The sequence below is a fragment of the Zophobas morio genome, unplaced genomic scaffold (genome assembly GCF_036711695.1).
Source record: "Zophobas morio isolate AGI-343-1 ecotype UQ-CSIRO unplaced genomic scaffold, CSIRO_AGI_Zmor_V1 ptg000314l, whole genome shotgun sequence".
NCBI lineage: Eukaryota > Metazoa > Arthropoda > Insecta > Coleoptera > Tenebrionidae > Zophobas > Zophobas morio.
In genome coordinates, this window is record NW_026972418.1 from 115,760 (window position 1) to 125,563 (window position 9,804).

The window sequence follows — 9,804 nt, forward strand, 5'->3', positions numbered from 1 at the left end:
CGCAAAGATGAACTGCGACTAACGTACACGTTTTTATTAAAACTGGACTAAACCTGTTGAAGGGATAATTCCAAAAAGTAAGGTGTAACTTCAGCTCTTACAAAAACCTGATATTTTTATTAGAAAGGCTTCTGTTTCCAAAACTTTAATCTCTGCTATAAAAATTTTCTTCCCAAATAGCTTGTTTATGACAGGAGCAATTTATGGAGCCCAATTTTAATTTAGTAGAAGTTTGGGCCACGTGTTAAAGCGAATTTCACCGTGGTAATTAAAGTATTGAGTACAAACTAAAAAAACTTACTATTAGGCACCCTTTATTATAATGCGCTGTGAGAATTTGTGTCGATCGAATAAATATATTAAAAATGAGACCAAAAGCGAATAGTAAGAAGGTTTTTCATCCCGATTCACGGGAGGCTAAACGACGTGCTAAAAAGTTGTGTAGGACTGAAAGAATACAGAAAAAAAAAGTTTTTAAATCGAATTTACTATCTTCTAAAAGTATATTTTTGTTTAAAGTTTTTCTTTACAAACTAATTTTAATCAGTTAACAGACTAAATTGGTTTAAAGATAATATAGATCCAAATAAGGAGTTTTATACAGAGGAAGAAGTAGTAAATTTGATTTCTTTATACATTAGAAGGCATGACGAAGAATTAAATAAAATTTTAACTTCCCGGCGCAAAGGACAAAAGTTAAAGAAAGTAATTTACAATTTTTTTTAATTACCTCCCCTAGATAATTATTTATCTGAAGACGCAAAAGGAAGAAATAGTTAATCTTAAAAAATCTTCAGAACTCTACCAGTTAAATATTTCTGGTTTTAGTAAGTTCCGACAACAACTGTACTTTTTAAAGTTTTATTAAATTTTCATTTTGTCACTAAGGAATCCCAGATTTGACCGATAAGGCCATTCTTTCGGCTTTTAAGTAAATTTTCAAGCTATTATTTTTTATTATAGCAGGAATTTACTAACTTTATTATATAGAACTTGGAACGGGGACTATAATAATATATCTACTTTGAAATTTAAAGAATTTGTTCGACGAGCCATTTAGTTTATTTAAAAATATTTTTTGATTGAAGTTCGTTGTTAGCCTTTATTAATTTTATGGTTGCGGTTTTGCTTATAAAGCTTCTAGGCTGCCCATCGCTAATTGTTACTAAAGGTATTAACTTTTGGGTTGTAAGAATTATTAAATAAAAATAAAGTATATAAGAAATAAATAAAAATATAAATTATTTTTCCTTACCTTAAGCTGCCAGAAAATTTTTTATTATTTATTAAAAAGTTAGCAATTATTTAATTTTTTTCGTTGCATATTTATTCATTCAACTTATACCAAAATTCAATGATATCACTCTTAAATTTTAACTTTTAGGCAAATTTGTTTTTTGATGCCAGGATTGCTTCCCATAATGTTAATAAAAAAATTTAAGAATAATTTTATTCAATAGTTCAGAGAATATTTCTTCAAAAAAATTTAATTTGGGATTAGTACTATGTTTGCCGCTTTTGCTTATTTCATAAACATTAAAAAATATATTATAAAGGTTGTTTTGGTACCGTTGCACATATTTATTATGAGGATTTAAAAAAATTGTTTTATACTTTTTGTGTACTGGAAGTCTTTAAAAAAAAATTAATTTCAGATTTTTTTTTAAAAAATATTTTGTATCGCCATCTTTAACTGGAAGTAGTTAACTTTATTCCTTTTAAGTTTACTAGTTATTAATAAGATTTTTTGGGACAGCGAAAATATTTAAAAATAATTTATTTAATTGCTTTTAAAGCAAAACAATAAAACTTTTGTTATCGCCTTGAAAATTTTGAGTAGCAATTAAAAAAATTTAAGTGAGGAGCCTATTAACTTAGAATTTTATGAGTAAAAAAGATATTTATCAATTTGAGAAATTAATACTTTGCAGCTTCGTTTACAGGCATAGACTGACCGGGTAGTAAAAGTTAACGGTAGAGCCTATGCTACATTTTATTAAATTTCTTGTTTATTAATGGCGTAACTGTTTAGTAACAAACAAGTGGAAAAAGTAAGTAACTCTATTTATGAGAGTAGATTTAAGAAGTCCATCGTGTTAAGCAATCTTGCTGCCTACCATCCTTTTAATTTAACAAAAATGTTAAATTTATTTTTACGTAGCCTTACTATTATTTTATATTTAGTTATAAATGATGTCCAGGCACATAAGCGTTGGTAATTGGAAACTTAGGGGTAATAATACATATTAAAGTGAGTTGACATTGGGTTCTCCGCCTTGAGGAACTATTTTAACAAAAATAAATTCTCTGCAAGCTCGCAGCTCTGAAATAACAATATGTTTTTGTTATTTATAAAATTTCCTTTTTATAGTTTATAAATTCTAAAGCTTTGCCATTTTGCTGTCATGCTAGAAATTTCTAATAACAAGTACCTTTTTTGGTAAATCCTACTTTTTAACTTTTGCACTGTACCGAAGTTTGCTTGGATGCCAACGCCTTAAGTAGTGTAGTGCTAGAAAATAACCCCTACCTGTTTGGATTAGGTCGCTGTAAAACTGTATTATAAAATTTGTAATTTTTTAAGCCTAACAGTACGCTAAGAATTTTTAAACTAATTTTTTTTGATTACACAAGAATTTTTATTTTTATTTTTATTTTTTTAATTTTATATAATCTCTATGTTAATTTTATAACTTTAAAGTTTACCCGAAAGCTTATTAAATTTTAACTCTTATTTTCAAGTTTTTCTTATATAAAATAAGTTCTATAATTTTTCTTTGTGAATTTCATGTTTATTTTTTTTTAGTTTTACATTTTCTTTATAACTTCGACATAATTCTTTAAATTTTTATACTCTATTACTTTATAGCCTTTAAATTTTATCACAATGCCTTTATATAAATAAAAATCTTTGTTTTTTCTGTTTAAATCTTTTTTTTACTTTGATACTTATAAAAAAATTACATCTCAGGAAATACTTCATAGCAATGATCGAAGTTTTTTCCAGTTTCATAAATCCCACAGGATTCTTCAAGGTTCCCATCACTATAACAATCGCTCGAATCGGTCAATAAATTTCTTTCGTGCTTGCTCGCTGAAGAATCGGTATTTTTATTTATATTTTGAAAATTAATATTTGAATCTGAGTCATCATAATTTCTTATAAAACTTTCATATTTCAATTTTCTTAAATTATTTTCAAAAGTGGCTTCATTTTGATTAAGCCGAATTATTTTTTTTAAATCAGGCAGTAATTTTAAAATCTCTTTTTTAAATTTTCTTAACTCGAGAACTTCATTACAAAGCCCTAAAAGAAAAGTATTTTTATCCAATCTTAAAAGGAAAGATTATTTAATTTTATTTAAATATTTTTGGAATTATTTACCTTCAACTTTATTATAATAACAAGATTCCTTCAAGTGATGACTGATGAACTTTCGCGGCCCAAAAAAAGTGCAGCCGCAATAAACAAACCGACAAGTCACTAATTTTTTAAATAAATTTAAACTAGAAAAAATATTTATATTTTTTTTAAGTATACATAGAAAAAATTACTTTTCTAATTATTAATGTAATAATGTTTTAAAAGTAAAAAAAAGTTGCTCAAAAAGTAAATATAAAATTTAATACAAAAATTTATTTAATAAAAATTTAGTATTAAAGTTAATTTAAGTCAATTTTATAACGTCACGAAATTGCTTAATCCAAAAAAATTTAATTATTAACTTAAAAATATACTTTACTTTTTTAATATTAGACTTTTTGGTTGGCTAATTAATTTTACAAAGCTTTTGATTCGTTCAATTTTAGTAAAAAAGTTATATTATCTTCGAATTATTGTTTTTATAGTAAATATAAAATCAATACTAGCAAAATTTAATGTAAAGGTTAAAAAAATAGTTATAAAACTATTAATAACTTATTCGTTAATTTTTTTTAAATAAAAATCATCACTTTTTGCCTCCAATCAAAGTAGGTTACATTTATTATCATACTTTGCCCAATCATGTTTATAACCAATCGTGTTTATAAAAATTCTAAAAAATTTTTTGCACTAATCACTGTTGTTTATTATAATACATTGACCAATCATATTTATAATAAGATAGTCTTTAATTAATAGGGTTTATAAAAAATTTTAATAAAATTTGCACCAATCACTTAGATATATTTGTACATGCCCCAGTAATTGTTAAACTAAAAAAGTTTCAAACCAGTCGTGTTATAAAAATATTTTATATTTTTTTGAACCAACAACGGCTAAATAAAAATAGTTTGAACCACCGATACCTTTTAAGCCATTATGTTTATTAAAAAACTTGATAATCTTTTTTACATTAACTTTTTTTAAGACAATACATTCGCACCGACCCCTTTTATTAATATTTTATATGTAGGTTTTCACCAATCAAATTATTATATTTTATTATTTGTAAAATTTAGTAATTTTAAGCGAATTATAAAACTACTGATAATAGCTTAAAAGTTATAAAAATTTTATTAAGGCGAATCAAGTTTTACTTTTGCTATCAATAATACAAACGTGTAACTCTTAATTATTAAAATTTGACAAGAATGTAGTATAATTACATAATTGTAATAAATATATGAAGAAGTTTTGTTAATGTGTACAAGAAATTTACAAGTATTCAAAGGCGTATTGTTATTATAAATGGATGCCAATTTGTTAAAATTACCAGTTTACATTCAGATGTTTTCAACTCCCCGTGGAAAAGTAATGAATTTTTTTTAAAATTTAATAATTTTTCTATTTTTTTAACGTTTTTTTTTATAAATGAAATATCATATATTCCTAAGAAAACTTTATAAATATTTTTTATATATCACAAAAAAACTGTTAAAAAGAATATGAATATAAACAAAACAATAAGCTAAACATAAACTTTTAATGAATTTAACTTAAATTTGAAAAATTATTATTTTAAAAAAATAATTTGGCGCAAAAGTTGTAACCTCGATATTCAGGGCACGTGGTTGAATGGGACGGCTCGTCGATTCGTTGAACTAAAACCCCTATAAATATTATTTATTATTTACTAAAATTATTACTACTACTTTTACCTTGAATGCTTATTTTTTTAAGAATTATGATTTTTTTTTAAAGAAAAGTTAACTATTATTATTAATCTTTTTTAATATGAATCACTTTATAAATTTTCTTTTTGCTAAAAAATGTATAATCTTTTTATTTACTCCCTAATATTATATATAAATACATTATTATACCGCAATAAGAGCACTTCACTTTTAACGAAGGACACTGACGCTCGCGATGAACTGAATAATCCTGAAAGGAAACCATTTCAGAGCATTCACACTGGATGCGCCTATTGGAACAAACTGGTGCAGTATATTATCTCAATGGTAATATTTTAGCTTATAAAAGCGCAAATTATTATACACTTCGCGGTCTAAAAAACCAAGAGCGCTAGTAAGTAGATTATTTGCAACAAAATTTTACACAAGTATTTTTTAGTTTTAATTGTTGCAAAATAAAAATTAGTAAAAAATTACGACTTGTGCAATTTAAGAGTACCACCAAAATAAATATAAATTTGCAAACCTTAAAAAAATTTTCTATAAACTTAATTTTACATATAAAAGTTGTTTAAACTATTGACTTTAATACAAAATCAAAATAAAAAAAGTATTTAAATAAAAAATTTTAATACTAATATTTTTTTAAGGTAAATTAAAATTCTAACTTCAAACAAAAAAATGTCATTAAATTTTTATGTTTAACTAAATAATTTAAGTACTTACTATATTATGAAATTCCTACAAAAATATGAAAGTTAATAGTAGATAGACTTTTATAAGAATGCAACAAAACTTAATAATTTAATTGGATCATTTGTTTTAAAAAGGTGATTTTTTAATAATTTTACACAAATATAATTTTTATAAAAAAAAGGTTAAAAATTTAAATCAGGATGTAAGAATAACAGAAAAAGAAAGCATATAAACAGATTAGATCATTTACACTCTATAAAAAATAAGGCGTACAAGTAATTTAAACGAAGACAGGAAAAAGTCTTCTTAATAAATTTCTGAATTGAATAGAGTTAGACCAAGCAATTACTCTGAATATGAGAATTAATAAAAGGCCTAGTCATGGTAGCTTTACAGCCATCGTTTTCAAAAGGACAACGAAATTCAGTAAATGAGCACTCATTGAGGTAGTGCGAATGGATAAGTTGTCGTTGATCTTGAAAAGTACATCCTTTTGACTTGTTAAAACAATAAACTTTAAATTTGTTTGCCTAAAAAATTGTATCGAAAATTTAGTTAATTTGAAATAGAGGGGAAAAAAATTTAAAGACTTGGTTGCGAATGATTCGGTTGGTTGGCAAAAGGTTTAAATCAAGCAAAACTTTGTTATCTTGAGGGCATTTACGGCTGACTTCCAACCAATGAGTAATACATTTCTTACAAAAGGTGTGCCTACAAAGTAGAAGATGCAGAGTAGTAAGCTAATGCAGACTTAAAAAGTCTAAAACTTATACTTGAATTAAACAGAAATCATACAGGTTATAATGAGAAGAGCTAAATTAAATAATAACTAGATTAAAAATAAAATTATACATAAATACCCACAACTAGTATCAACAGGATCTAAAAATGGTTCTGCACAAATAGAGCAAATAAATTCTTTAAATTCATCTGATAAGTCCGTGTAATCATAAGCCATTTCATCTAAAGTGACAACTGGCTTAAGGTGTCTATATAACTCCTGAAGTCCCCCTTTAGAAAAATCTCTTGAGACTTTTGAATCACTTTTATAATCTTCGTGAAGTCTTAAATTATTTTCTAAAAAAGAATTATTTTGACGAAAAAGAGTTTTTGAAGGAGTTCTTTCACGGGAGTACTGTACAAAGTCGAGAGTTGTTGTAAATTCCCGGTTGAAACTGTTAGTACAATTCAACTGGTGTTCTCCGTTCAATTTCAGACTAGTGGAAGAGTTTTCTGTGTGTAAAGAGTTTTTTAAATTACGTAGAGGTGTTTTTATATTAGTTTCTAAGGAATTAGCCAAATTTAATGGAGAATTTAAGAATTTCCTTGTGGAGTCTAGGCAACTGCAATCATAATAGGTAGAATTTGGGTCATAAATAACTTCCATTTTAATTACTATACAAACAGCGGTAAGCTAAAGCAAGGTAGTTTCACAAAATAACGAAAAGGTAAATTATAGCTAAAAAACTAAATAATAACGCAAACACACAGCCAATAGGGCCCCCCTACTACGCTAGTGGTGGGCTTCTGTTTAGATAGAAATTTTTAAGTATAAATTTTAAGTTTGCCGTTAAAGTGGTTTTTGCTTGTTAAGGGCAATTATTAAGATTAAAAAACTGTTTAAATAAATTATTTAAGTTCTTGAAAGCTTAAAAAAAACACTATATCAGATATTGTTATTATTTTCTATATACCCCTTTATTTCGCTGTCTAGTTATTAACTCTTAACCTTTAAAACCTTGGAGAATAAAACTAAAACCGATAATAAAAATATGAGTGCAAGAATTTCCGTGTGCACCTTTACAGTACACCTCGAACTGTTCATAAACTTCACTAAAGAGGATAAAAAACAAAAAAGTTTGGTTTATAGTGGTTTCAGTTAAGTTCTCAAGTGAGTAATTAGAGATTGGTTAGAAGATAAAATAATTAGAGCTTCGATGTGTGATGGGCACCACTCCAACTCTGGCGTGAGTGCCAATTTTCCGTCCACATGCAATGCTAACTTAATACTTTTTGAGGTTTAAAGATTTTGTGTAGGCTTATCTTTGAAACAATGAGTATAATAGATGTACTTACAAATCTGCGAACTACTGCTGTACTAATAAAAATATTAGTCGACTTATTTTTTTAATATTTACTATGCCTATAGCTGAGGTTGCTCTTTCTTCTTCTGAAACTGATGAAACTGTCTTTCTATGGGATATCAAGACAAATGCCGTGCTTGCTACCTATAAGCAAAGTGGTGGAACTTCAAAGTCATGCAGTTTTTATTAAAACAAGCGAAGTTTTATCCACCATCTTATTATAACTTAGACATGGACTATCTCTCCTCGGTAAATCCTACTTTGTGTGCTCGCAGAAGACTAAAAATAATATCAGGTAGTTTTCTAGTAAAACAAAAAAATGTGCTTTTTTTTATAAAAGTTTATAGACATTATACCTGGCTAAATGATACTCCACGCGAAAAAAGCACAACTGTGGAAAATTGTTCTGTTATTGTCGGTACTAAAGATGGTTCTCTTTTTCTGGGCGGGTCAACTTCAGGAAAGATTTACGTTTGGGAAGTAGGATTTTTTTTATTACGCGATTTGCTTTTATCTAAAGTTTATACTAAAAAGACCTCTACCGGGAACCTACTAAATGTTCTTACTGCACATTACAGCAAGATTTCTTGCTTGAAGTTTAGCGATGACAGATCTTTTTTAATATCTTGCGGAGAGGATGGCATCGTTAGCGTTTGGAATTTATCCAGGCATAAATCTATCAAGCATTGATCTTTTATAACTATAATATTTTTAAATTTTACTCTCAAAGACTAATTTCTCAAGAAAATGCTAAAGCCATACATACTTTTTCGGGCCATGCTTTACCGATTACAGATATCTACGTGGGCTATGGACTTGAACAAGCCCGAATTACTACCGTTTCTCTCGATCGGAGCTGCAAAGTATTTCAAAAATTTATTTCCTTCAAGATTGTTATAAAATTATTTTTTGAGATGTGGGAGCTAACTACAGAAAGTCTTCTCTTTTCTCTTATATATCCCTGCGCTCTCTGTGCGGTAGTTCTGGATCCTGCAGAATCTCTTCTTTTTGTCGGCGGTAGTTTTTTTAAATATCAATTAAATTTAAATTAACTTTTTTTAAAGGCACTGATGGGAAAATTTTCCAATCCATCCTCTACTCGGACTTGTTTGTTACTCGCACTCGTTCCTACGAAAGTGGGCTCCCCACGGAAGATAAGATCGAGGAGTTGGTCTATCACGGACACAGCCAAGCAGTAACATGGTTTTTTCTTTAAATCTCTCACGTTATTACCTTTTACTTTAAATTATTTTCATAATTGTTGTGTGCCTTAAAATCTTTCAAGTCCGTCTTTTTATTTTAATTTTAATTTAATTTGTTTATGGTAAAGTTTATCTCTTTCCCTGGACGCTTCTCTGCTAGTTTCCGCCTCGGAAGACGGAACGTTGATCGTGTGGGACGTGCAATGCAGGCAACAACTGAGAACTTTCAACAAACACGGAGGCTTTTTTTTTAATACAATTTTTTTTTTCTTTGCTAAAACTTTTTTCCTGGCAGGCCCCGTCACAAATCTACTACTTCTCACTAAACCAACAACTTTATTCACAGAGAAGTTTGACTACTGCGTGCCGCCAATTTCCCCATTGAACCGCTATAAAAGTGCTATGGCGGCGTCCGTGCCTGTCGTAATTCCCCCCTTCAGATCTTCTTTCTACGTTGACGACGGCGCTAATAAGGGTCTACTTCCGGCCATCCGACCTTCCTTTCTGGTTATGCTTTTTTTTTAATAAATTTCGTAATGTCTAAGCTGCTTTTAGGACGACTCGGACGAGACAAAGAGGAATCTCCAGGAAAAAATACTCTCACTTTCCGCCAAAACCGACTCTCTTGAGACCGAACTAGCACGTGTCAAGTCGTTGAACTCTGAGCTGTTTGCAAGGCTCCTCAGATCTGGCGGATGTCCGATCTGAGAGCCGTGAAGACACTCTATTTGTTTTTCTCCGCAAACTCGAGAATAATAAACAGA

General features: G+C 28.3%; 2 protein-coding genes and 1 long non-coding RNA gene across 3 annotated transcripts; 2 read left to right on the forward strand and 1 right to left on the reverse strand.

The window, feature by feature from the left end:
- The first annotated feature begins 665 nt into the window (after positions 1-665).
- LOC135119890 (uncharacterized) lies at positions 666-931 on the forward strand. Its single transcript, XR_010278404.1, has 3 exons — positions 666-705; positions 758-827; positions 889-931. It is a non-coding gene; the product is annotated as an uncharacterized LOC135119890 (long non-coding RNA).
- Positions 932-2,938: 2,007 nt separating this feature from the next.
- Positions 2,939-7,046, reverse strand: LOC135119914 (TNF receptor-associated factor 6-like). The gene is made up of 7 exons (XM_064044293.1): positions 6,615-7,046; positions 6,345-6,465; positions 6,104-6,284; positions 5,248-5,361; positions 4,975-5,034; positions 3,386-3,484; positions 2,939-3,307 (listed from the first exon to the last, which is right to left on the reverse strand). The coding sequence occupies exons 1-7, from the start codon at positions 6,710-6,712 to the stop codon at positions 2,961-2,963; spliced, it is 1,020 nt and encodes a 339-aa protein (XP_063900363.1). The 5' UTR covers positions 6,713-7,046; the 3' UTR covers positions 2,939-2,960.
- A 777-nt stretch (positions 7,047-7,823) lies between these two features.
- Positions 7,824-9,780, forward strand: LOC135119912 (WD repeat-containing protein 18-like). Its single transcript, XM_064044291.1, has 10 exons — positions 7,824-7,849; positions 7,904-8,009; positions 8,068-8,133; positions 8,186-8,318; positions 8,373-8,506; positions 8,569-8,701; positions 8,753-8,855; positions 8,903-9,041; positions 9,169-9,547; positions 9,596-9,780. The coding sequence occupies exons 7-10, from the start codon at positions 8,753-8,755 to the stop codon at positions 9,746-9,748; spliced, it is 774 nt and encodes a 257-aa protein (XP_063900361.1). The 5' UTR covers positions 7,824-7,849; positions 7,904-8,009; positions 8,068-8,133; positions 8,186-8,318; positions 8,373-8,506; positions 8,569-8,701; the 3' UTR covers positions 9,749-9,780.
- Positions 9,781-9,804: the final 24 nt, after the last annotated feature.

Coding starts and splice junctions, on each gene's coding strand:
- LOC135119912 (XM_064044291.1), top strand. CDS start 8,753: ATGTGGGAGCTAACTACAGAAAGTCTTCTCTTTTCTCTTATATATCCC. Junction 9,042..9,168: donor CACAGCCAAGCAGTAACATG/GTTTTTTCTTTA, acceptor TTTATGGTAAAG/TTTATCTCTTTCCCTGGACG. Junction 9,548..9,595: donor CCATCCGACCTTCCTTTCTG/GTTATGCTTTTT, acceptor AGCTGCTTTTAG/GACGACTCGGACGAGACAAA.
- LOC135119914 (XM_064044293.1), bottom strand. CDS start 6,712: ATGGCTTATGATTACACGGACTTATCAGATGAATTTAAAGAATTTATT. Junction 5,362..6,103: donor TATTAATTCTCATATTCAGA/GTAATTGCTTGG, acceptor ATACTGCACCAG/TTTGTTCCAATAGGCGCATC. Junction 3,485..4,974: donor CACGTGCCCTGAATATCGAG/GTTACAACTTTT, acceptor TTAAAAAATTAG/TGACTTGTCGGTTTGTTTAT.